The 27,472-nt window shown below is 36.5% G+C and overlaps 1 protein-coding gene across 1 annotated transcript; it reads right to left on the reverse strand.

Moving 5' to 3' along the window:
• LOC129245736 (probable cytochrome P450 301a1, mitochondrial) lies at window positions 1-27,472 on the reverse strand. Its single transcript, XM_054884080.1, has 9 exons — window positions 26,619-27,472; window positions 15,484-15,634; window positions 6,278-6,390; window positions 5,972-6,165; window positions 5,697-5,898; window positions 5,444-5,606; window positions 5,122-5,370; window positions 4,842-5,054; window positions 1-249 (listed from the first exon to the last, which is right to left on the reverse strand). The coding sequence occupies exons 1-9, from the start codon at window positions 26,966-26,968 to the stop codon at window positions 139-141; spliced, it is 1,746 nt and encodes a 581-aa protein (XP_054740055.1). The 5' UTR covers window positions 26,969-27,472; the 3' UTR covers window positions 1-138.

The following is a 27,472-nucleotide window of genomic DNA, read 5'->3' on the forward strand; positions in this document are numbered from 1 at the left end:
TTAAATCAGTCAAGCCGTTCTCAAAGGATGATTTTATTAGCGTCAATCGATTTATATATAAAATGTAAATATGTATATATGGATATGTAATAGTAAGTGTACGCATAAGTAAGCATATATTTAGGACTAAGTGTGCATTTATTCCTCTCGAGTCATCTTGAACCGCAATGGACCATCAGGCGCATACATAAAAGTCACGGCGTAATCCAATGGCCTGTGATGATATTCCAGTTTGTAATTGCGAAGAAGCTGAAATGGACATGCAATTAAAGTATATGAAAACGTCATACATTCAAATTTATATGTAGGGAAAAAGTATAAAAAATTAATGTTAAAAGTCTCTATATCTATTTTTACATAATAACATCTACTTAATATTTTTAAACAAAATGCTAGTCTCCTAGATGTGTTTGACAGGCGCCTATGTGTGTGATGGAGTGAGTGCTTGGTCTTTTTGCTTGAGCGTATTGGCGGGGTTTGCTATGCCAAATTAGAAATTTTATGCTAACATTAAAAATACATAATACAAAAATTACTATAACAAATATTTTTAACACATTTCTTAGCTAAAATATTGCTTTTTATTGAGAAATACTGATACTGTTTAGCAGGAAACATAAAACACCTGCTCTTGAACGAATATTCTTAGCGGCAAAACCACTTGGAGTTACAGAAAGGGCACAATATCTAGGACTTGGATAGGAAGCTAAATTGCGGGGGGGCTCACAGTCGCAGGTAGAGTACGCAAAGCTGTGACGGTGATGTACTACTACTCTCAAGCGAGAGCGGGAACGGGACGATGTAAGACAGGGCGACTCCATCCATGTAAAGGGTGTTTTTTTTAGAGGTTAGGTTTTCAAGTTGGCACTACTTTTTTCGTAGATGATCTTTTTGACAGCTGTCACTTGATTTATGCTCAGTTTGGTTTGCCATTTCATAATGAATAGACTTACACCTGAACAACGTTTGCAAATCGTGCAAATTTATTACGAAAATAATGGTTCGGTTCGCGCGACGCATCACAAGAAAATTTTGTTCAGCGATGAAGCTCACTTTTGGTTGAATGGGTATGTCAATAAGCAAAATTGTCGCAAAAAGTCACTGTTTGGTGCGCTCTATGGGCAGAGGGAATCATTGGTCCATATTTCTTTAAAAATGAAGCCGACCATAATGTTACAGTCAATGGAGAGCGCTATAGAGCCATGATTAAGGGGGGACCCTCATTTAGACGGTCGAAAAATGCATCATTTTTGGGAATTTTTTTCTCAGGTAAAATAAATTCAAACGTTTTGTAATTCATAAAGTACTTTAATAAATGTCTTGACTGTCTACAAAAATTTTCGGAGAAGAAAAAAAACATTTTAAGTATGGAAATATACACCCCGTCCATGGCACCTCATTCTATCTGTGTAGATTCTAGCGCTCTGAATTTTTTTCTGAAATAAAAAAACCAAATTTTTTTTAAAACTTTAGGATAATACCTTCGATGTGACATTTTGATTTAAAAAAAAAATGTCGAAATTGATATTTTTTACCCAGTTTTATGTTAAAAGTGATTTTTCATGCATAAAAATTGACTTTAAAATTACAAAAAAATATGAAAATCTTTTTTTTAAAAAAAACACTTAATGTCACATTGAAAACAATTTAATTATCTTTAAAATGAGCTATTGTAAAGCCTGATTGGTTCAATACAGCGTTCTCAATTGTGTACACAAAATCGAAAAATGATGTTTCGAGAAAAACGCGTTTAAAGTTTTGGATACAGGCGATCAGGCCACCCGTCGCGTCCTGTTAAAAATTTTGTCACTCCTTCAAAAATACAGATATCGACTTGAAATTTTGAAAGTATATTCTTAAATAGTTGTAGAATAGATTAAAATTATTTCCAAAAAATCGATTTTTTTGACCCGATAAATGAGGGTCCCCCCTTAATGACTTTTTCGTGCCTGAATTGGACGATGTTGATGTGGACGACCTTTGGTTCCAACAAGACGGCGCTACATGCCATACAGCCAACGCAACAATCGATTTATTGAAGGAAACTTTTGGTGAGCGCATTATCTCGCGTCGTGGACCTGTGACGTGGCCTCCAAGATCGTGCGATATAGCACCGCTGGACTATTTCTTGTGGGGCTATGTGAAGTCGCTTGTCTACGCAGATAAGCCCGAGACGATTGACGTCTTGGAAGAGAATATTCGGCGCGTTATTGCTGACATACGGCCCCAATTGCTGCAAAAGTGGTCGAAAATTGGGCCGCTCGGCTGGAATTTATTCGAGCCAGCCGCGGCGGCCACTTGCCCGAAATCATTTTTAAAACATAATGGCAAACCCTTATCTTTATAATAAAGCTAAATTCTTGGCCATAACATTAAATTATATACGTTTTATTTCATCTTGAAAACCTAACCTCTAAAAAAACACCCTTTATACACAGATGGCTCAAAGCTCGAGGGCAAAGTGGGCGGAGGTGTATACTCTGAACATCTGGGGATCTCCTTCAGTTTTCGACTCCCCAACTACTGTAGTGTCTTTCAGACTGAACTAATGGCAATAATGAAAGCCGCGACACTGTTACAGTGTGATGCTATATCTGGGAATGATATCTACATTTTCACTGATAGTCAGGCAGCGATAAAATCCCTCACAAAATAGTCGACAACCTCCAAGGTAGCCATGAAAGGCCACACATCTCTTAATGAGATGGCTGAGCCATTTCACCTAAAGGTAACATGGGTTCCTGGCCATTGCGACATTGATGGTAACTGCAGATCCGATGAACTAGCGTGACTCGGCATCAAATAGACCGATGAGTACATAGGCAATAACATAGGCATACCCTTACAAACATATAAGCTACTTATCCTTGAAGAAATCATAAGACCAGCGAACGAAAGATGGCGTAATGAAACCATCTGCAGAATCACGTGACAATTGTCGCTGGCTCTGAGTTCCCCACGCGGCATCACAATGGGATTTGAGTCTGAGTGTGTCCCACAAGACAACCGCTTCAACCTAACCTAACCTAGACCTCTCTTTGGTTGAAAAGAGTGCAAAATTGAGACTAGTTATATAGGGTTGCCGTGACAGTCGCCGTAGATACTTAAGGACATTTTTGACTAATTTAGTTGTGTAATATGATATCCAAAATTTTACCGTTTTGGAGATGTTCGTTTTTGAACTTTATTTATTAGGGGCGCAACTAAGTTGTCGCTGTTTTTGAAAATACAACATGAACAACATGACGTATTTTCCCCCTCTACGGTGCAGCTGACTATTTTTTTCTTTCTACTAAATGTCAACAATACATGAAAAAAATTTCAGCCGGTATTAAAATGAGTTGGTAGAAATTTTTTTCGACACGTTTCGTACCCTCCCACAATTACACCCAACCCGGGTGCGCCAACTGACGTTCACTTTTGTTATTCATGAAAGCTATGTCACAAGTATAGTCAAGAATTTAACGGTATAAAAACGGCCCAAAATCGACACCTGGCTCCCGAACTCCTCTAAATGCGTATGTCGTCTAAAGCTAAAATTCTATGCCTAGCGACTACAAGAACAAAATGCATTAATAGGCGCAGCCAAAGCGGTCAGTTTCAACTATTGTACTGTACAGCAAAAACTCATCATAAAATATATATAAGGCATAGATAGCTCTCTCTCTCCTTTTCCCCTACGTTATATCTTTTTTCTCTCTCGCGGAACGAAAATGCCCAAAACGTTGCATGGCCTTGAAATTTCACTCTTCTTTCTCGCTCGTCCATCTACGCCTAAGAAGTTTCACTTTAGAAATGGGGAAAAATAAGTCAGCTGCTCGAAAAGAATGAACTTTTGAATCGAGTTACAGAATAGAAATACCGCCTGGTATCACAAGGAATGATTGTTTCCTACTCGTCAGGGGGGATAGCCAATTTAACTTAAGGGGTAACACCACTGTACACGCGTAAAATAAACACGATTTTTAAATAATTTTTTTGTATAGAAGGAAAGGGGAAACAATCACTCTGATTTGGGAAGTTATTACTTATATACTAAAAAACAAAGCTACAAAATTTGATCGAAAAATTTTACAAAATGGCGGCATTGGAGACATTTTTGTAATGTGGTTTCTCTTGAAGGAGCTCCGCGGCACGCAGCACAGAGGGTGCAAATTTTAATCTGGAACAAAGAAACATTTTTTTTCTTAATCTAGATAAGAATAGCTAGAGAAACACGTAGGGGATTTAAAAAATATTTATTTTATTTATTTTTGTGGAATTAGCAAGCATTTGAAGGAAAAAACTCTATTTTGGACTAAAAACACGGCACTTAAATAATTATAACAATCGTTTAAATTAATCTATCGAAAATCCCCTACGCTCTTCTCTTAAGAAGGTTATTATACAGACGTAGTGAAAAACCTGATTAAAAATATTTAAAATTGTTTGAGTTATGCTGCGTGCCAATTTCAGAAAACGTGTTTTGAAAAAAACGCGTTTAAAGTTTGGAAATTTGGAGAAGTCGGTAGGTAGCAGTCACTAACGCTTGGTTAAAAGCTTAAAATATTTATGAAATAGACTTCGGTAACGTATAAAACTTTTTGTTCTGTATTTTAAAAGGTTCAAATAATTTTTTAAGCTTATAAAAAAAAAAATCAATTTTTTGAAATTTCTACAGTGGTGTTACCCCTTAAGTTTTAATTTGCGTGAGGATCTACATAATTTCTGTTTATTTTCTATCAGTGCTGCCAAGATTTAGAGCTATAATCCAGATTGTGATACAGAAAAAAGCTATTTTGTCAACTGTTATAACATAAAGACAGATCCGGCTATGTGTTTTTGATATGACTGCAACTCACCTTTGCCAGGAGAATTTGCATTTCTAAGTCGGCGAAACGTCTACCTAAACACATTCGCGCACCATAACCATATGGCAGGGATGCGAATGGATGCAAGTGCTCGCCAGTGCCACCCTGACTTGTTTTTAACCAACGCTCTGGCTTGAAGGAAGTCGCGTCCGTGACGAACTCTTCCATTTGTCCGGTTACGAGAGTTGGAAAGACCGCTTGCACCTGCAATTAAATTTCGAATAAATTATCAAGATTTTTCCTTTCGTATGAGAACTGCTTATCCACGTACGCCTTTCGGTATTCTGTACCCACAGATGACCGTATCCTCCTGCAGTGTGCGGCCATTGCCAATAACTGTGCTATACATGCGGAAAACCTCTTTGATAAACGCCTTCAGGTAGTGCATCTGATCGAGTCGTTGTATGGAAAGTTCCGTGCCTGGATCGGGTAAAACGCGTTTTAATTCCTCACGTAATTTTTGTTGTTCGGCTGGACGCGTGGCGAGCTGATAGAGAATGGAACAAACGGCCATAGATATCTAAGAAAGCAATTTAAAAAATGCAATATTTATTAATAAAAAAAAATGTTAATATCTGCTGGCGGTTTATTACTGTATCGATGCCAACTAAAATCAAATCCAAAGCCATAATCGTGGCTACTTTTTCATTTTTTTCAGCGAGTATAACTTTTTCAAGCAGCGAGGGCTCGCCGTCGCGACTGGGTCCTTGTTTCCTCAAACGCTCCGTGGCATTGTGGATATATTTCATGCAAACCCTGGTGAGACGTTAAATATTTAATATAGATGAGAATGGAAAAACTATGCGTTCCCAGTTAAGGCAAGTTAAGCTACTTGGCAGTACTTACTCCACAAAAAAGTTCATGTTTTTAACATAGTGCGTCCATAGCGGTGTGGGGAAGTAGCGCCAATATGGAGCTTTCAGTTCAAGTGTAGCAACATTACGCAACGCATATTTGGCTGCATCGATTATCTGCTGCGGCTCGGAATCTGGCGATAGATTAGGCTCCAAGCAACCGAGTCTTGTGTCGAGCGCAACCCGCCCGATGCCTAAACAGAGGCAAAAAGAATTTGCGTTCTGAGAAAAAAAAACGAAAATTTTATAACTTAAGTTTTCACTCACATTCTAGGGACCATTTGTGAATTTCATTATCGAAGTCCTCGGGCAATTCCGAATTCTCATCCAATAGCTGCTCACAGCGTTCTAAAAAGTCGTTTGTGACCAGCTCTAATGGTTTCAAGTAGCGTCTGATGGTTGACAATTGCAATACCGGCTTTTGTACGCGTGAGCGGAACTGGCGCCAAGGTTCGCCATGACTGCACCACATTAAATAACAAAGGGTCAATAGTTACAGTGGGTCAATAGTTACAGTAAAGTCATGTGTGCAAATAAGCTTAAAATTATTATTAGGAATATTTATGTACATACACACCCACGACTCCACCGATGTCTTCGAAGAACTCTTTGCGTATCTCACTTTTATATTTCACCAAACTCGGCATTGATGGCCGGAAGGGGGTCGCGCCCTCATTTCGATAGCACTGTAAGGTACGGAAGTAAATATTATTAGATATTAGGGCGTCTCATCGAAAAGAGTTGCGGATGAAAGCCCAGAATTAAAAAATTTATTATATTTCCCCGTCAAATTATTGCGAAAAAATATTAAGATTTACGTAAGCTAAATGAAAATATTTAATCGAATTTTTCAAAAATTAGATTAAAAAAAAACAATTGGCGCGTACTCTTCTGTTAGGTGTTTGGCCGAGCTCCTCCTCTTCTTTATGGTGTGCGTCGTTGATGTTATTCCTAATTCCTACAGTTTTAAGCCGGCTCCGAAGGGCAGAGATTTTTTTGAGCGGCTTTTTCTTCTTCTTCCTCTTCCTCTTCTTATTCTTTTATTATAGGTTTTCACCTGTTTTTCTTCACACAATTACATAGTTATAAATTACAAAGTATTATTAAAATTCAAAATGACGAAATGTTATTGTCCTTCCGCTGATGTCGAAATCCAGCTTTCGCGCCATTTGGTGGTCTTTCAGGTCCGCGCTTTCCATATGGTATATAGTCCCTCGCTATTCGGATAATTCTGTCGTCACTTGCTCTAGAAACATGATCATTCCAAGCTCGTCTTCTTGTTCTTATAAACTTCACTACATCATTAACGCCAGTTTCGTCACGAATGCCCTCGTTTCTAATGCAGTCAAGACGTGTTTTTCCTACGATGGATCGTAGAACTTGCCCTTCAGCTGTACGCAGTAGCTGTTTTGTTTTTGCGTTTCCAGCTCGTGCTTCGTCTCCATAGGTCAGGATTGGTCTTATTACAGTCTTGTATATACGCGTCTTGCTTTCAGTGGTCATATATTTGTTTCGCCATACAACATCCCTAATGCAATCTGCAATACGTGCGCCCTGCATACATCTCTCTCTGACTTCTTTAATAATGTCGCGGTTACTGGATATTTCTATCCCCAGGTATTTAAATGTCATAACTTCCGCAATAAAATGGCATCATCTGCATAACATAAAATTGGTATGCTCATGTTATTAAGACGATACCTATCTAATGACTTGACTTCTTTTATTATTTCATCCATTATTGTATTGAAGAGTATTAGGCCCAGCGAATCTCCTTGTCGTATTCCGTTTGCGCATGGAACTTCGTTGATATATTTTCCATCTATTCTTATTTTTGTTTTGCAATCACAGTTTAGGTTTTTAATGACGGTAAAAATGTCTGCTGGTACACCTTGTTTGGCCAAATTCTTCATAAACATTTTGCAGTTTGACTCGGTCGAATGCTTTTGTTAAGTCAACAAAGCACATATATGCTGGTGCATTAAATTCAATTGACTTTTCCACTAACTGTTGAATGATATATATTGCATCTACAGTGGATCTATTCACTCGAAAACCTTGTTGTTCCTCCTGTGTGTCCAAGTACGAGTTTAGTTTGCCCAATAATGTCTTTGAGAATAGTTTTTGCGTTGATTGAAGCAATGATATACCTCGATAATTTTGTGGATCTTTTTTGCCACCTTTTTTAAAAATGGGTATCGTAATGCTGGTTTTCCATCCCAGATTTCTCATGGCTGAAATACACTCGGAGGTTTGCCCTTGCCTGCCCAGGGGCGATCACTAATTATACATAGAAGTCAATCTACGATACTCAAAACAATCACAAACGCAGACTGGTATATAAGAAATGACGATATTCATCACAACCTCGCCATAAACACAGCCACTGGGACAGTAAAGAGAAGCAGCAGTAAACATACCTTGCGACTACTAGAACATCAAAAACCTAAAAATGAGACTAATGCCGGGAATGGAACTTCAACCAAGAAGACTAAAGCACAAAACGAATTTGCTCGTATTTCAATATACCTATAAATATACACCTATAAATGAACGATATGAAGTGTTACCGACTTCACACTGCTTGTATCTGTAAAACAGCTCATGACATCAACGTCAAAATTGTTCTAATGACAGTTCAATATATTGTTTATAAGCCATCAAAAGCATTTACGTCTCAGTTTAGTTGAATTTTTTTTCTGTGATGGAATTCAAACGCAATAGTGTGATTGCGTTAGATTTGGCTGGAAAATCACAACCAGCCATTATTCGTGAGCTCAGTCACCTCAAAGTGAATAAAATGTTTGTGTATCGCACTATAAAACGTTACAATGATACTGGCAGCATTGCAAAACACTATGGAGGTGGACCAAAAAAAACCGCAACAACGCCAGAAATGGTTTGGAAAGTGAAGGCTCGACTTGAACGAAATCCACGTTGAAGTGGAAGAAAAATGGCCACAGAACTGAAAAGATCGCAGGACAGCATTCGACGCATATTGAAAAATGAGCTCAAGGTCAAGGCTTACAAGTTCCAAAAAGCACACGATCTTTCACCCCAGCAAAAAAAAGTTCGGTGCGAAAGGGCAAAGGAATTGTTGCGCTTGCACGAACGTGGCGAATTTCCTAACATTGTGTTTTCTGATGAAAGAAATGTCCCTATTGAGCAGTTCATAAACACTCAAAACGATCGTGTTTACTTGACCGAACGCTCATACGAGAATTTGAGCCTACGTATGGCTACTCAAAGCAATTTCCCATCGCAAGTAATGGTTTGAGCCGCAGTGACCGCTGATGGCCGCTCTTCAATCGTTTTTATCGAGCCTGGTGCCAAAGTGAATGCGACTTATTATAGGGAAAATGTTTTAGAAGCTGCTTTAGAGTCGTGGACACGCAAACATTTCGGCCGTAGACCATGGACGTTCCTACAGGACTCGGCACCGTCTCATAAAGCTCGTGTGAACCAAGAATGGTTAAAAAAATATGTTCCACACTTCATTTCGTCCACACAATGGCTTTCGAATTCGCCAGACGCAAATTCGATGGACTATTCCATCTGATCCATTTTGGAGAGCAAGGTGAGGACTAAAAAATATGCCAGTATGGATGCGCTGAAAAAAGCGATTATACGAGAATAGGCCAAAATACCTCAAGATCACATTCGTGCAACATGCAACTCATTTTTTGACCGTTTGAAGGCTATAGTCAAGGCAAAAGGTGGTCATATCGAGCTAAAGTGAATATATCGCACCCTAAATACAAAAGGGGCACAACTCAAAATTTTCCACACTCGAGCCTGACTTGTTTACAGTAGCACAGAAAACAAACTATGTGACATATCACGCTGAAATTTGCAATGTAAGCTTATAACAGTCCTACCAAAAATCAAAAAATTTATTTTTGCCATATGTCATCCGCGGACCGTTTTATTGATAACGTCTCGTTCATATTTGAGCTTCTGCTCATTTTGAGTTGTGACCCTTTTGTATTTAGGGTGCGATATGTTAAAATTTTAATTATTTTTGAACAATTTTGTTTTTGAATTTAATAAAAACTAATTTCACACAAAAAAGTTATGGTGTTTTGAATAGGTAACACTTCATATCGTTCACTCTGTAATTCATCGGATTCGCGTCTGGTGAATTTGAGAGCCATTGTCTGAACGTTAAGAAGTTCAGAACGTTTGTTTTTAGCCTTGGTTCTTGGTTCACTCGACCTTTGTGAGACGGTGCCGAGTCCTATTGAAACGTCTATGGTTTCACACCGAAATGTTTGTCTGCAATCACACTATTACGTTTGAATTCCATTACTGATTTTCTTTTTTCCCGTTTACTCTCGGCAAAATACTTCCGCGCGCTTGTAAACAATACTCTGGACTGTCACTTAGGCAACTAACAGACAGATGTACTTGCTTCAACTGCGCGAGCGGTCTGAAATTGGTTACTATTTGAGTGCCGGTTACTGTAGTTTTGATGAGAATGTTTGAATAATATAGTATTTATTAAAAAGAAAATGGTTACGGATCAAAAAACAATTTATGAAAAATATTTAATTTATATTACTTTTTATATTGAAAGTTTCATTTGAAATATTTTTTTAAAAAGAGACATATCTTTTTTTTACGACTTTACCGTTTTGAGACCCATATCGTATTGAACTACATTAATTCACTGCTTCATTTAATAATTAAATTGCTTTTCTTAAAAATTGTATACAAAGTTTTCCCAAATCACTTTATTGAGTAGGTTTTCTATTGCGTTGAGTTTGATATCAGTTATGGGATACCTTCTCATACATCTTCTTCTATACTATAAAGGTGAATGTCTGTACGTTGTCGGCGCATCACTACGAAACGACAACATCAAATGACGTACAAATTTGTATACATTCATGTTTCCACCCAATGAAGGTTATAGGCATGTTTTCATGATGGAACTCCCTTCCCACAGCCCCCAGGCCGCGCCACCACTCTCATTCAGCACTAATAATCGAATATTTGCTTAAATTTAGTCTAAAAAATCTTAGTTTTTCCTATTTCCCACTATTTATAGTACACTAGACTTCATAATCCGCATAAGCTGTTCAACTATGACCCAAATGCAAAGTTCAAAAACGGTTTGAGATAGAAAATTAATAAACATAATTTTGCTTGATATTTTTCTGATTGGTTGTTTTGATTTTATTCAACGAGGCATAGCAACGGATGCCGGGTATTGTAATATTATGGTTATTAATAAAAAATTATTTTCTATGAAATTATTGTTTGTAATTCTTTTATATACAGATCCTAAATCCCTCAAAACTACTCTTACGCGAGCGAGGCCGCGGGCTAAAGCTAGTATATATATATAATTGGGGCATACAACCTTTTTGGGTGTTTGGCCGAGCTTCTCTTCCTATTTGTGGTATGCGTCTTGATGTTATTCCCCAAATGGAGGGACCTACAGTTTTATGTCTCTTCGATCGGCAGATATTTTTTATGAGGAGCTTTTTCATGGCAGAAATACCTTCTCTTACGTGTACTAAATTATTGTAAGTGAATTTTTTTTTCGCAAATTCAAAATAATTAAAAATATTTTATAGCTTTTTGTCAAATAAATTAATTGTAGTTTTTTGTCTAGTCAGAAATTGGATTTTTCAAATCCTTGCGCGTGTGAGCGAAAGAGAGAGGCTGCGTTCAGCATAGCCTTGCCTATGTATTTGTAGCTGAATGCGGCTACATTTTGAACAAATTTAATGGATATAAACACATATGTTTCTATATATCTATGTATGTATATATGCATGTCTATATTAAAACGAACATTAGTTTAAACAAATGACTTCCATTCAAATGTCTCGATGCCCGTAATCGTATATGTAAGCAGTAAAGATAAATGTTATGGGTGGAGCGGCCGTCCATAAATATGTACGTACTTATGTATTTTGCAAATATATACCAAGTTACATCAATACGATGTTGCACTTACGACAAATATTAAGCTAATGGCACATAAATGACACAAAAACCAATATGGTTAGTCGTAAAAACACAAATAAGGCACACATACATACATACGTATATGCACACATATGCTCAGGTATACTCATATGTGTGTTTTTTCCGATATTTGAAATCAATATTATAGATGTGATAACTTATTTAGCAACCATTTGCACATTCGCTAGAAATGCACTCTAGTAATTATAAAAAACAACGAACGTTTGTGCTTGGCACTCCCTGCACGTGGCGCTCTAAGCTAAGGACATTTTTAATACAGTTCAACAATTTCAAACAGGTAAGGAAACGTAAATCTATATTTTGTAGTTTTTGTATGTTTCAAAATGTAAAGCTAATATTGACGAAAATAATCGAATTGCCGAACGAAGCGATGCCCCCAGGCGTTATTCGTCGTTACATTTCGCCCAGTAAAACAAAACTAAATCGAAATTCACATCACAAATAAAGAATCTCCAAATGTGTCGTTTAATTGAAATTACTAAAGTTTCAAATACCACATTTTTAATGCGCAAAGCACTCACAATACATTTTGTCAAAAAAATATCGGGAATTGTTCATTTTGAATGCGCGCGTTACACATACGAGGTGTGTTCAAAAAGTATCGCGAATTTTTAATTTTCGCAGTTTACGTATATTCGAATTTAAATTTTGTTTGTGGCGATATGTTGGTACTCATGTCTCCCATTCACGCCGACGAGTTCGGCCATTTTGAATGTTCAGTTAATTGTTGACAGCTGCTTTGCTGGCACGTGTTTCGGCTCGTCTTCGATTTTTACCTATTCAAAAAGAGGGATCAAAGAACCTGTATCAAATTTTGTGTGAAAAACGAAATTAAGTACGCGGAAGCATTCCGAATGTTGTGTCATACGAAGAAGCTACTTTGGACCAAAGCAACGTTTATCGGTGGTACAAAATGTTCTCAGAAGGCCGAGAAGATGTGAACAACGAAAAGCGTGCCGGACGCCCGAGCACTGCAACAACAGACGAAAAATTTGATGAAGTGAAGAGAATGGTATTGGCCTATCGACGAATGACCACTCGAGAAGTTGCTGAGGACCTAGACATATCGATTGGCTCGTGCCATTCGATTTTTTTCAATGATTTGCGCATGAGACGGGTCGCCGCAAAATTCGTACCAAAACTGTTCAATTTCGACCAAAAGCAGGATCGCATGAACATTGCTAATGAGATGTTGGACTCTGTCCGCGACGACCCAAATTTGCTCCAGAGGGTCATAACTGGTGACAAATCGTGGGTTTATCGTTATGACGTGGAAACCAAAGCTCAATCATCTCAATGGAAGTTGCCGCACGAACCAAGACCGAAAAAAGCGCGTCAAGCTCGGTCGAATGTAAAAGTTTTGCTTACCGTTTTCTTCGATTGCAGGGGCGTTGTGGATCATGAGTTTTTGCTACAGGGTAAGACGATCAATAAGGAATATTACCTGCACGTTATGCCCAATTTGCGCGAAGCGAAACGCCCGGATTTTTGCATCACGATAGCGCCCCTGCTCACGCATCGTTGATTGTGTGCGACTTTTTGGCCAAAAACAACACACTAATGATGCCTGATGGCACAGCCACCGTATTCCCCATATCTGGCCCCCTGTGACTTTTTCTTGTTCCCGAAATTGAAGAGGCCCATGAAAGGATGACGCTACGCTACGATTGACGAGATAAAGACGGCGTCGAAGGAGGAGCTGAGCAAGATAAAAAAAATTATTTTTTGAAGTGCTTCGTAGATTGGAAAAAATGTTGGCACAAGTGCATAATATCTCATGGGGATTGCTTTGAAGGGGACAAAATAGATATTAATGAATAAATAAATAATTTTTGAAGAAACACAAAATTCGCGATATTTTTTGAATACACCTCGAATGTCTACATTTTTGCTGGAATGGTGCTGTTCTCTATAGTGTCGCAGAGCTTGAGCGAGATCTGTCAATTAGTTTGTTTTTGGCATTTAATTATATCACTCAACTGCAGGTGGGCTCTGCGATTTTCACTATGGATAAAAATATCGAACAGCGAATTTGTCTTAAATTTTGTTTTTTGAACGGGATTTCGTGTGCCGAATCGTAGAAAATGTTGTAGAAAGCCTATGGCTAGTGTGCTTTATTAAAACACGGGTCCGCGAGTGGTATAAGGCTTTGGCAGAGGACCGAGAAGTCGTGGAAGATTTGCACCGATCTGGACGCCCATCAACGTCAACGGATGAAAACGTCAACAAAGGAAGTGGTGCGAGAAAACCATGATTTAAGTTTGAGGGAGATAGCTCGTGACCTTAGCGTATCTCACGAATCAATTCGCAACATTTTACACCATGAGACGCGTGGCTGCTCGACTCGTTCCAAGAGAGTTATAATTCCTTCAAAAAATTCATCGGAAGAAGGTGGCTGAAGACATGTTTGAGCAAGTGAATACGGACCCATCGTTTATCCAGCGCATCATAATAGGTTATAAGGCGTGGGCGTTTGAGTTTGACATGCAACCAGTCAACAGGTGGGTGAATGGCGCTATCCACATGGGCCGAAACCCAAAAAAACCACGTCAAAGTCGGTCAAAAGTGAAAGTCACGTTACTCGTTTTCTTTGATTATCATTGTGTTGTGCACTCGGAATTCATTCCAAATGGTTCTACGGTAAATAAAGAATATTATTTGGAAGTTATGCGACGTTTGAAAGAGAATGTGAGAGAATGTGAGTAGGAAACAGCCCAATTTGTGGAAAGAAAATCGTGGATCATATTGCGAACACTTTTTTTTAACCAAAAACTCGAAAAATATCATCGGACAACCACTGTATTCACCGGATTTAGCCCCCTGCGACCTTTTCCTTTTCGCAAAACTTAAATTGCCATCCCACGGACGCCACTTTGAGTCGATAGAGGCCATAAAAGAAAATTCGCTGAAGGAGCCGAAGATCTCTTCAAACGCGTTTAAAAGGTGATTTGATGACTGGACTAATATTGGCATATTCTTGAAAACACAATATACATTTTTTTCTTATTGGCGTGTTTTTGTCTTTTGGGTGTTTGGCCGAGCTCCTCCTCCAACTTGGAGAAAGGCAGACACTTTTAATGAGGAGCTTTTTCATGGCAGAAATACACTCGGAGGTTTGCCATTGTCTGCCGAGGGGCGACCGCTATTAGAAAAATGTTTTTCTTAATTTTGGTGTTTCATTAAGATTCGAACCTACGTTCTGTAATTTCCGAATGGTAGTCACGCACCAACCCATTCGGCTACGGCGGCCGCGCATTCTTAACAGTACTTTTAAAAATATAGAACTGTGGTTCAAATAATTTGTATACGGAATTTTAATAAAAATAATTTTTTCAAGAAAATAGTCTTTTGTAGAATTTTGAAAACTCAGTACTATGACCTAAAAGAATATAGGCTGTTCATTTTTTTTGGCCGAAATAGATGTACGGAGCCAACTATTTATCTGCTAGACACAGTTTGCACGAGGCACTCACCCAAGCGCTGATTCTAGGTTGACTCAGAAAACAACTAAGAAAATCACGTTGCTTTAAAACAAACACACCAGATTTCACTATTTGCTAGACTATTTTATAATGAGTTTTACTTTTAAATTTAGTCTACCACATAAAAGTCAAAGCACAATGACATTAGACAGAATTTGCAAAAATTATTGCTGTACTTCTATCCAACCACATTAAAAGAAACTCACGCAAATATTATTTCATTCAAAGTCAAAGCGGCACATTTAGGTTCTTGCCTATATTCTATTAAATAACTTTCCAACAATATTTTCTTCTTACCTTTTCTATTTCATCAGCGTCGTATATGAATAGCAAATCCGGTCGTCCGATGAGTCCGCTGAAACGCACAATGCGTCCGTACCGTTCATGTAGCAGCGATGAGATTTTCGCCACATCTGATATGGTGTACTGGCCGATGATGGGCATCATTCTGTGTGCGAAAAAGAATCAAAACTTAAAACTCCACTTCCAGTGTCAGGGTAAATTATGAATTTATTAGTCACAAGTGCGCAGCTGATCGACGAGTTCGCGCTTTAAGTCTTTCATTGGATGAGCGCAATTTGTATGAATCTCACGAATGGCGGAACTTTGCTTGAAATGAGAGATTCCATACATTTAATTGCTTGAATTTGCATTTGAATAGCCTTTTGAAAATGGTCATGTGCTACTATGTATGTGTAAGTGATTTTTTAAAAGTAAATCTAACAAAGACTATGGGCCGGTAAGCTTTGAATTAAAAAAAGGAAAACTATTTAGAAAATGGGAAAAGTAAGAAGTAGGGAAGCAATAGTAGAAAATGGAAAAAGTAAAATTTTTTCGGACTCAAGTTCTTGAAGCACTTTACAGTAAAGAAAGAAAGCAAGCTAATCCATGTACTTATATTATTCTGCATTTTCATAATCCGTTGGATCTATAATCTACATTTTTCCACACAGAAGCGTCTTCTTTTGGACTCTAAATGAGCTGAACATCTTTCAGATGCTATTATAAGAAAGTTATCAAAAAAATATTTGGGTATTCGTGCGTACGAGGTGTGTTCAAAAAGTATCGCGAATTTTTTGTTTTTTCAAAAATTATTCATTTATTCATTAATATCTACTATATTTTGTCCCCTTCAAAGCAATCCCCAACGTTTTTTTTCAATCTTCGAAGCACTTCAAAAAATCATTTTTTTATCTTGTTCAGCTCCTCTTTCGATGTCGTCTTTATCTCGTCAATCGTCAACGCCCCTGCAATCGAAGAAAACGGTAAGCAAAACTTTTACATTCGACCGAACTTGGCGCGCTTTTTTCGGTCTTGGTTCATGCGGCAGCTTCCATTGAGATGATTGAGCTTTGGTTTCCACGTCATAACCACAAACCCATGATTCGTCACCAATTATGACCCTTTGGGTTTCATTAGCAATGTTCATGCGATGCTGCTTTTGGTCGAAATTGAGCAGTTTTGGTACGAATTTTGCGGCGACCCGTCGCACGAGCCAATCGATATGTCTAGGTCCTCAGCAACTTCTCTAACGATGATTCGACGATTGGCCAATACCATTTTCTTCACTTCACAACTTCTCGGCCTTCTGAGAACATTTTATACCACCGATAAACGTTGCTTTGGTCCAAAGTAGCTTCTCCGTATGACACAGTCAACATTCGGAATGCATCCGCGCACTTAATTTCGTTTTCGCACAAAATTTGATACAGGTTCTTTGATCTTGATCCAAATCAGCTGTCAACAATTAACTGAACATTCAAAATAGCCGAATTCGTCGGCATGAGTGAGAGACATGAGTACCAACTTATCGCCACAAAAAAATCGAAATTCGAATATACGTAACCTGCGAAAATTCAAAATTCGCGATACTTTTTGAACACACCTCGTATAACCTAATAGCGTCAGCTTCATTCTCAAACCTAACCTAAATAACATCAGCTCTGTTTTACCCGAATCGCCACTCAGCTTACTTTGCGAGGTGCGTAACCTAAATAGAGCTTCCTCAGGGATATCACTAATATCACTAGAAGGGAAAAGTCCTGATACTGTCATCACTACGTCATCTACTACTTTTACTCTTTTCGTGTAGGACTGCTCTAATGAGTATCTGATAGCCAGCGCATGTTGAAGTTTTAGCATCCGAAATAATAATTAAATAAATAAAAATATTTATATCTCCACAATATTTCAAGTTTGCGCATTTTTGGGGCTTCCACCATAAAATATTTACTCAGAACTCCGTCAAATTAAATACGAACGGAGCTGATGGCCTTGAAGCGCTGCTCATGCATATTCTATTAAGCTCTTATAAGTAATTTATAATAATAATAAGTAATAAGTTAAGTAAATAATAGCGATTCATTAGCAATCGGTTAATTTGACTGACCGCCTGACTGGCAAAAAGTGCAAAATTTTCCAAGACCCCTCGTTAAATACTGTACCACGAGCCCAATATCCCATAAAGGTCCCCTTTTGTTCCATCACTGAAGCATCCATACGGATGCAGCAGCTCACCGTTGAAGCGTATGGGGCCAAACACCCCTCGGAGCACTTATTAAGTATACTTCTTATATCTACTACTACGAAGCCAAAATATGAATAATGCCCCCGTAAAAAAGTTATTTATTTGATTTAGTTGTTACTGTTTCGTGTTCGCTTAGTTGAACATCGAAAAGGGTTGAAGGTGTCTATTTATTTTTATTTACACTCTTTTTTTAACATAATTGACTTTTGACTAAAATGGACATATATAATATTTTTCTATTAAAAAATACTTGTCCACAGGTGTGAAATATCTTGTTTAGCTGAATGCCACCTTTTTGGCACTCAATTTTTTGCTGCCATCAGCATCAATTAACACCAGCAAGCAACTATTTTCAAATTACTTTTTGCAAATTTTTCAAGTAACTGCGAATCGTGTGGCCTCTTGTTGATGATATTTAACGAACAAACATTCAGTAAGTGTAAGTAAGACTTTAGGTAAATGCACAACACACTTCACAAGGCGCCCAAACAAAGCGCCCATAAAAGCCATTGAACCAAAAGCCTATGCCGCTGTTGTTGAGAGGTCATAAAAATAAATATTGGTTTCGTTTGATAAAAAGAAAAAGAAAAAAATCAATGATGAGAAAGCGGTCAAGTTGAAGTTTACATACAGTTTCGTTTTACTACTATTGTTGTTGCTATTGCAGTTGATGCATTTTGTTATGTGTACGTCTTTTTACTGCATCCGATTAGTAACCCAGTCAGTTAGTAGGTTTGCACAAAGGTCTAACGGACAGTGGCCACTAAATTCAAAACCAGTTCCGGTGCTAAGTTGGCCACCGAGAAAGAGGGAAGAAGGAGGTGGTGGCAACTAATCGGGTATTAAATAAAGGTGTTAAAAAGCTACATTATCGTTGACCTTGAAATATCTAATAATGCGACGCTAAGTGTGTTAATGAGCGTGAGTGGGCTTTATGAGGGGAACAAACAAATAAAAAAAAACTAAATAGGATGCAGTGTGTGATTTTCTGTCATTGTTATTTTTAGTTGTTACCACACACACGCACACGAATGCATGGAATATGCATATGAATGTATGTAGTAGGTGACTATTATGCATATTTTTTATTTAAATTTTAAATTGGTTCGATAATTCGTCCAATAAGAAAATTTCAAAATTAGCAGAGCTTCGACAAGTCGGACATTTAGGCAGCTTTTCACTGCATTAATCAATTAAATCAACGCAAAAATGTAACGATGTTTCAATAATGGAACAAAAGGGGACCTTTATGGCATATTGGGATCGTGGTGCAGTATTTAACGTGGGCTCTTGGAAAATTTTGCACTTTTTGCCAGTCAGGCGAAGAGCAAATTAACCGATTGCTAATGAATCGCTCATATTTGCTCTAATTAGTATTATTTACTTAACTTATATTATTACTTATTATTATTATAAATTACTTATAAGAGCTTAATAGAATATGCATGAGCAGTGCTTCAAGGCTATCAGCTCCGTTCCTATTTAATTTGACGGAGTTCTGAGTAAATATTTTATGGTGGAAACCCCAAAAATGCGCAAACTTGAAATATTGTGGAGATATAAATATTTTTATTTATTTAATTAATATTTCGGATGCTAAAACTGCTGTGTATAAATGCTCACAAACACACAAGAGCGGTCCTACACGAAAAGAGTGAAAGTAGTTGCGTACACGCAGATGACGTAGTGGTGACAGTATCAGGGCTGCGGCTTTGTTAGCCTTAGAAGATCTCTCGAGCGCCCCCGTTCTACCCATGGCCAAAGGGATCTAGCGACTTTGCATGTTTGCGTACTAACCCAGCGCTCGCTAGTTGACGCGAGATCCATCTTTTAAGGAGTAGACAACAGATTCTCAAAGGAACTCCAATCCTGCCTGTCTCTTGCCCAGTCAGTGCATCAGCCCAGCAGCTTTCCGCTGTGCCACTGAGACCGGGAACGCAAATGAACCCAGTGTTGAAGTATTCCGATGCATTCGGGAGAAAAATCAGGCATTCATTACACGTCCAGGGTCCTAATTGCCACCTGGCTGACGGAGTAGATATTTACCTACCTTATAGTAATTACAGAAGTAAGCAACCATCAACAACTGTTTTCATTGTGGCTACCTCCGCCTGGAAAACCCTGCACTGATTCGGAAGCCCAAATTTGATGGGGAGCCACCAATCTTTCCTTACAGCTTGGAAAATCTTGCAGAGATTTGGAAGCCCAAATTTAATGGGAACCGACCAACCTTTCCTTTCAGCTTCGAATGATCCGAGTCTTTACTTGACGGGATTGCTGTCGTATTATCCTCCGAAGTGAAGTATTGAACACCAAGCTGAACTGGAAGATAAATATCGAAAGACGTGTGGAGAAGTTTACTGCGTATGCAAGAATATCTTAAGCAGCAATGCAGGGATAAGCTCAAAGCTTGTGATGTGAACGTGTACGTCCTTCATAAGGTTAACTCTAGCACATGGCGCGGCATTCATAATAGGAAATAGAACAGTTCTAAAGCGCATTTTATGTATGTCCTATTAATCAATGCCCAAGAGAATCAATTGTCCCTTGAACGCAACAAGGGCGAAATCGCACCCCTGTTATAATAAGACTCGGAGAGCTTTGAGCTATCATTCGAAGGGATTTGATTGTGCGCGTATTTTTTTAACAAACTTATAGAGTTCGAGAAAGAAACATATTATAGCTTTTCTTCGTTAATTTGCAGGAAAACTATTTAAATGAAGTCATCATTGCCTTTGCATCGCCGGTTTCAAAATGTCTCACTCTTTTTTTAATTACTCAATTTGGCTAGTATCGACCAAGCTGAAGTATAGGAATTGCATCTAATATCATACATTTCTAGAGGTAACCGAGCAGTACTTTTTTCGCTGAAGAACTTCTAAGAATACTATATTAGTTTTGGGAAAACGAAATCCATTATTTTTGCGTAAAATGTATTATTTGGCGCAAATGGTTTAAAACTGTTTTATGGCCGATCTTTAGCTGCTGGGTTAAGTTACGACTACTGATGTGCCGGCCAACTTCGATTATTTCTGTGATTTATCGACATTTTCGACATTTTATCTAACATCAAAAATGCCTGCGGGGAATCGACGAAACCAAAATTGCATGTAATTGTAACTGTGACAGCATCGGCACCATAAACACCATTCACAATTTCAGCGGCCTGGCTTGCACTCCCGCTTTTCGCTCTTATCAAAGAAATGTAGCGAATTTTCTCTCTGTTGTCTTCCATTGTTAGCACCCTGTAACTTAAAAATGAATGGAACAAACAAACAACACCAAAAGAATTTTTTTTGTGTGAAATGTCACCTTGAAACGAACATAAACTTTAAATTGTTTGATCGACACTTTACGAGATATCGATCACTACAGTCATCTACCGAGGAAATAATGGATTACTTTTTCCTCAAACAATATTTTGTCTGCCTATGAGGAGTTTTCGTCCGCTCAATGAAGGTTTTTGTGTCAGTTTTATGAAAAATAACTGTCCGCGTCCGGCCAAGAAAGTGTCCGCTTAAGAGAGAGTGGTTTGTTTCGAAATTCATATTTAAAATTTAGCCCTTAATGGCCGAAAGGCCCCGCTTTGGAGACATAGTACTTATGCGACAGAAAACGAAAGGCCCCAATACGGGGACATGAAAAGGATTCAGTTTTCATTTCATTTATTTATCATCGCTGTAGTTTTCTTTAACAAATATTGCAACTTTGTACATCCCTGGTTTGGTGATCATATAAAATTATAAATCAAGTAAATATATTGAATTCATATCTAAGTAAATTAGTTTAAATATTTGGTTAAAGTTTTCATCCTTATAAACATTTTAGAATTTCACCTAATTTTCCGTTGTCTTATGCGCGAGTATTACAAAAAAAACTCTCGGCCGTTAAGGATTAGTATAGGAAAAAATGACCGTCCAAAGGAGATGCCCGTCTAATAGAAGTGTTCGTTAGGAGAGGTTTCACTGTATGTGGCACGAGCTATATGTATATTATAATGATAAAAACAACGTATTTTATTCGGTCTTTACTGTTGGCAGTGTTGCGATTTGCTATCTACGAGGTGGCGCAAAATTAATTAATCAAATTTGTTTCTGAATAATTTTTAATGATAAAAAAAGGAAATGGCTTTGAGTGATGGAAATCTTCTGTTGACCTTTGCTCGACTCATTTCTTGTCTCTTTAGCAGCAGTCTCTGTCAGCAGTAAAATGTAAATAGTGTAAAATGTAATATCATTGTCAAATTATATAGAGTGATTAATTTTGCGCCCCCCTTGTATATGTATGTAAGTAGGTATGTATGTAAATTTGTTTGCTTTTGTTTTGTAAATTTCTTTATAATTTTCTGCTCACAAAGCGTGTCTGCCTACACGCGATCGAAAGTAAAATCTACATTTTCACAAGAAATGCCTACCATTAAAGCTCGTCGATTTTAAAACTGAGCTTGAAATTTATATGCGAATGGAAAAGTTGAATTGAATAAATCAAGTTTAAATTGCATTCGAGCGACGCGCTTGCATGAGTCTCATCATTTTGGATGGCAACAAAGCTCGTGCAATTAAATATCTAGACGAGAGAAAAATTTCTTCAATTTTATTTTACTGCCTCAAATGAATTGAGGTCAAGTTGAAGAGCCGCTCGATAAAGTGCGTCTGCCGACTGCCGACTGATTGCCCTTATTATGTGGAATACCGGTAAAGAGGGCAGCCTACTATGAGCACACGGGGGCAGGGGAGCACATGGGGACAGTGAAGCATTTAAAGCGAAGGCCACCACAGCAGCGCAAATGGCAGTTGATGAGTTGAGTTTTTAAATGCGTGCCAAAGTATGTAATATCAATGGCAAGAAGAAGCATTCAATGGAATGGAGTTTAATAGGTTTGAGTGTGTAATGTTTGTGTTGATGATTTGACAAGATAAATTTTGTTTGAATAAAGATTGCTTTTAATTTAAATTACTAAAGATAAAAATTGAAAAAAAAATAAAATAAAACTGTGGCTTTTGGGAAGTTTTCCTTTGTTGGCGCAAAACCATGGCCAAGCCCAAGGCAATGAGAATAAGAATAAAGCAGATAGCAAAAAAACAAGGAAAGTATTGTAATACACAAAAAGCCTGCAACTCTCAGAAAACAGGAATTTCATTACTCTGCAGTAGAGGCGTACTTGCAGTAGTGTGCAAAATCCAAGCAGTTCTTTTTCTATACCAAAAGGGGCAAAAAATTTTACACTTGGCGCAGTTTTCTACCCATCTAAAATGGGCAGGCGTTTGCCTCATTTCATATTTGTGAAGATTAAACCTTGAAGACCTTAAACTGGACTACAAAAGCAAACTTTTTCCAAATTATATGTACGTACGTGCATCGATGATTTGAAAATTTAAGTCTGAAATTGTTTTAGGAGTGGGCCAAGGACCCACTTCTTGCACACTGATCTTTTCAATCCACATATGAAAGCCCGTGATCGGGCAACAGATTCTGATAGAGTGGAACAAAAAAAATATGCCTCGATTTGTAAGTTTGCGTCTAGATTTCATTTAAGGAAGGTCAAAGTTTTAACTCTTTGGCACATTCTTATGACAAATCCACATGGGAAACCCTGTGATTCTTACGTTTTAGTTATATGATGAGTCTAGCAGTTTTATGTATTAGTATTCTTCAACTCACAGATAACCAGTTCAATTTCAATGGAATGCCACGTTTTGGGATTTTGATTTGTTTTTTGTCTAGACTATCAAGCGCTTGTTTAAAATCAATAAACAGGCAGAAGATATCAATGTCGTGCTCGAAAAATTTTTCAAAAATTTGGGTTACCAGGAAATCTCAATCAAGTGTTGATCGATTGCTTCTAAAGCCGCACTGGTGCACATCTATTATTTTATCACCAACTTTGATTCGTTCATACAGAATATTTGTGAACACTTTGTAGCCGACGTTCTATAATTTTGACATTAAGTCGTGCTGCCTTTCTTATGTGTGGGCACCCTTTACGCTTGTTAGCACTGGGTATTTTATTATTTTATTCTAAAAATATTTTTATTGAAATCCACACAGTCTTTAAATCCGTTTATGTTAAAGCCACTAGTCATTGATTTTGATTGCGATAATCCCGGTTGATTGTCCCAGTATGATCTTCTTTGTCTAACCTCTACATCCTAAATAAATTCCTATGAGCCTAGAATCAGTAGGCTATACTGGCCTAAGATATTCAGTTTATTAAGAATGGAACGAGCACCAGTATTGCTGTGACCTGGAGAGAGTTGATTGCTGTATCGGTACCAGTAAAAATATCTATGCTGCTGTTGTTGTAGTTGCGTTCAAGGTTAAAGTGCGCGCATCGTTCTATTGCACAAAGTTTATGTAAAGTAGACGATTGACAAACTTCATTCTTTTTATGGTATAAAAAAATATATTTTATTTCACAAAAACACTTGCACTTATTGATGATGAAAACGTAAGTTGTTTACAGATAATCATGCAGGTTGTTTTACTTGGAGCTCCGAATGCTCGTTAATCGTTAAACCTGAATTTGTCAAGCGTGGCACATCGAGTTGATCGTAAAATTGAGATGTCAGTGGCTGCGGCAGCTACAGATGTGTGACATTTGATTTTGGCTTTTATGTATTTTTTAATGAACTTTTTTTTTATTTTTGTTTTTTCAAATAGGATTTTAAATTAAAAAATAAAATTTAATAACTTCTTGACACCAATGGCATAAAAAAATTCTTTAATTTCTTAACTAAATAAGATTAAATACATTTTTTTAATTTAAATAAATTTTTTAAATTTAATTTTATTTTTTAAATTTTATTAAATTTAAGTTTCTAAATTTAGTTTAATTTTTTAATTTCAAATTTTATTAACATTTTATTTTATTTTATTTTATTTTTTAAAATTAATTTTATTTTATTTTTTAAATTTAATTTCATTTTTTAAGTTCGAATTTTTTTTAAATTTTTATTTTTATTTTAAATACAACTTTTCAATTTTCATAACTTATTTGACATCAATTGCTTAATGGCTTTAATTTTTTTTTTTAATTTAATTTAATTTTTTTAAATTTTATTTTATTTTTTAATATTAAATTTTATTTAAATTGTATTATTTTTATTTTTTTTTTAAATACAATTTTTAATTTTCATAACTTCTTGACACCAATTGCATACATTTTTTTGATTTTTTTAAATTTTATTTCATTTTTTAAATTTTATTTAATTTTATTTTATTATTTAACTTCAAATTTCATATTTTATTTTTTTCTGTTTTTTTAAATGCAACTTTTAACTTTTTGACACCATTTGCATACAAAAATTTATTTTGTTTTTTAAATTTTATTTTATTTTTTAATTTAAAATTTTATGTTTTTTATATTTATTTTAAACCCAATTTTTAAATTTGCATAACTTCCTGAGACCATTTGCATAAAAAATTTGATTTTATTTTTCTTAATTTAATTTTATTATTTTTAATTTAATTTTAGTTTTTAAATTTTATTTTTTAATATCAAATTTTATTTAAATTAAAATTTTTTTATTTTTAAGTTTTTTTAATACAATTTTTAATTTTCATAACTTTTTAACACCAATTGCATAAATTTTTTTTAATTTCATTTTATTTTTTAACTTCAAATTTTATATTTTATTTTTTTTTGTTTTTTTTTTTTAAATACAATATTTAACTTTTTGACATCATTTGCATACAAAAATTTATTTTGTTTTTTAAATTTTATTTTATTTTTTAATTTAAAATTTTATTTGAATTTTTATGTTTTTTATATTTATTTTAAACCCAATTTTTAAATTTGCAGAACTTGCATACAAAATTTGATTTTATTTTTCTTAATTTAATTTTATTCTTTTTAATTTAATTTAATTTTTTAAATTTTATTTTATTTTTGAATTTCAAATTTTATTTAAATTTTTATTTTTTTTTTATATTTATTTTAAACACAATTTTTAAATTTGCATAGCTTATCGACACCATTTGCTTAAAAAATTTAATTTTATTTTTCTTAATTTAATTTTATTCTTTTTAATTTAATTATTTTTTAAATTTTATTTTATTCTTTTTAATTTTATTTTATTTAAATGTAAATTTTTTTATTTTTATTTTTTTTTAAACAAAATTTTTAATTTTCAATTCAATTTTTTCTTGACACCAATTGCACAAAAACAAAAAAAAAATTATATTATAACTTATGATACTGAGCCACAAAAGCCGTGCATAAAATGCGCTTGTGTTTTAGATTTGTTAAACAAAAATCACGATAGTCATTATCTTGTTTGATTGATGCATGCATTCTTTTTTTTGTTTTTTCAATTGAGCAGATTTTGTTGTATTATACCCGATGGCTTCCAGTGCGCATAATCGCATGCAATATTGATGTGACTGTTCGTTGTGTGTGATGATTCGCGTTTTTAATTACACATACATATGTAAATGTATATATGTACGATATCTGCTTACGACATTACAACGATTTGAAGTTCGCGCAAATTACACTCTGACTTGGGATTGTGAAAAAAAGTGAAAGCAAGTTCGTGGCTTAAGTCTTCCGATTTCGTTCATTTGCGCTGCATGTTGGCCAAAAATAAAGAAATTAGCTCTTTCCCTTTGCACCAACATTGAGTTGGATTTGTGAAATTAGTAAAAAAAAAACTCACTCTCATTAACAGACAGACAAAACACACATAGGGTACTTGCGTACAAACACAAAATATGCATGCAAATTACCAAAAAATAGGTAATCTCTACGTGCGGCTTGTAAAGAGTTGCAGCAAAGTGATGGAGGCAGCGCTTATCACTACTCTGCCCCTATAATTACAGCGCGTCACTTTTTCCATTAAACTCCGCCTGATTTTTATGTGTTTTTCCTATATAAATTCGTGTGCGTGAATGTGTAAATACTTACCGCCAGGTGTTTCCCAATATGGGTATCGGCTTGGGGCCAGGTATTTCGTTGTATGGCAGCGCGTTCAGCCACTCGCTCGTCTCATGCACCGCATTACTGCCGTTGCCTGTTGTTGCCCCGCCGGAGGACAGATGTGGACAAGCCATTCCGGGCTCCGAGGCCGTGGTCGCGGTCGCCGCGACGCTAGAGTTTCCTCGTGCATTGCCTTTTGGCACTGCTCTCGATTTCGTTGCAAAGGCCATTTGCTTGCTGATCTTGTTGGTCTTGGCTGCTACAGCAGAAGCGCCACCAATTTGACCATTTACACCGTTGCGCCACAAATTCACTGACAACGCGCGCATATTGGTCATTTTATTGTTGTATGTGGAAAGAGACTAACACTTGTGCAATTTAACGCAATTAGAGTTTGCTTTGTGGTGGCAAACGGAATTTCTTTGTGACAATACAAAAGCTTTAATAACAAAAATGTTTGTCTTTTCAGAGTTAAATTAATTTTACTTGATTATTGTGCACTCATTGAAATTCTCGATTCGTTTCAATTAAACGTTCACATAATCGGGCGAAGAGCGGACAAGCCAAAGCCAGAAAAAATTATATGGAGTGGCTGTTAACGGGGAGAAGAAAGTAGAAGTTATGCGCACTTCAGGTTAATAAAACTATTTGGCAGCCCAAACACTATGTCACTGTCACACTTGGCGACCACAACGAGAGTTTGTGTGTGTGTGCGTATTTCACGTTACACCACTTCCTATCTGCACGTCAACCTTTCAAGCTCACTTTTCTTTTTTGCAACACCGATTGCTCCAATTGCCTTGCGACGCTCCGCTGTGCCAAAAATCAACCGCACTTTTCGA

Source organism: Anastrepha obliqua, chromosome 4 (assembly GCF_027943255.1).
Source record: "Anastrepha obliqua isolate idAnaObli1 chromosome 4, idAnaObli1_1.0, whole genome shotgun sequence".
NCBI classification, from domain to species: Eukaryota; Metazoa; Arthropoda; class Insecta; order Diptera; family Tephritidae; genus Anastrepha; species Anastrepha obliqua.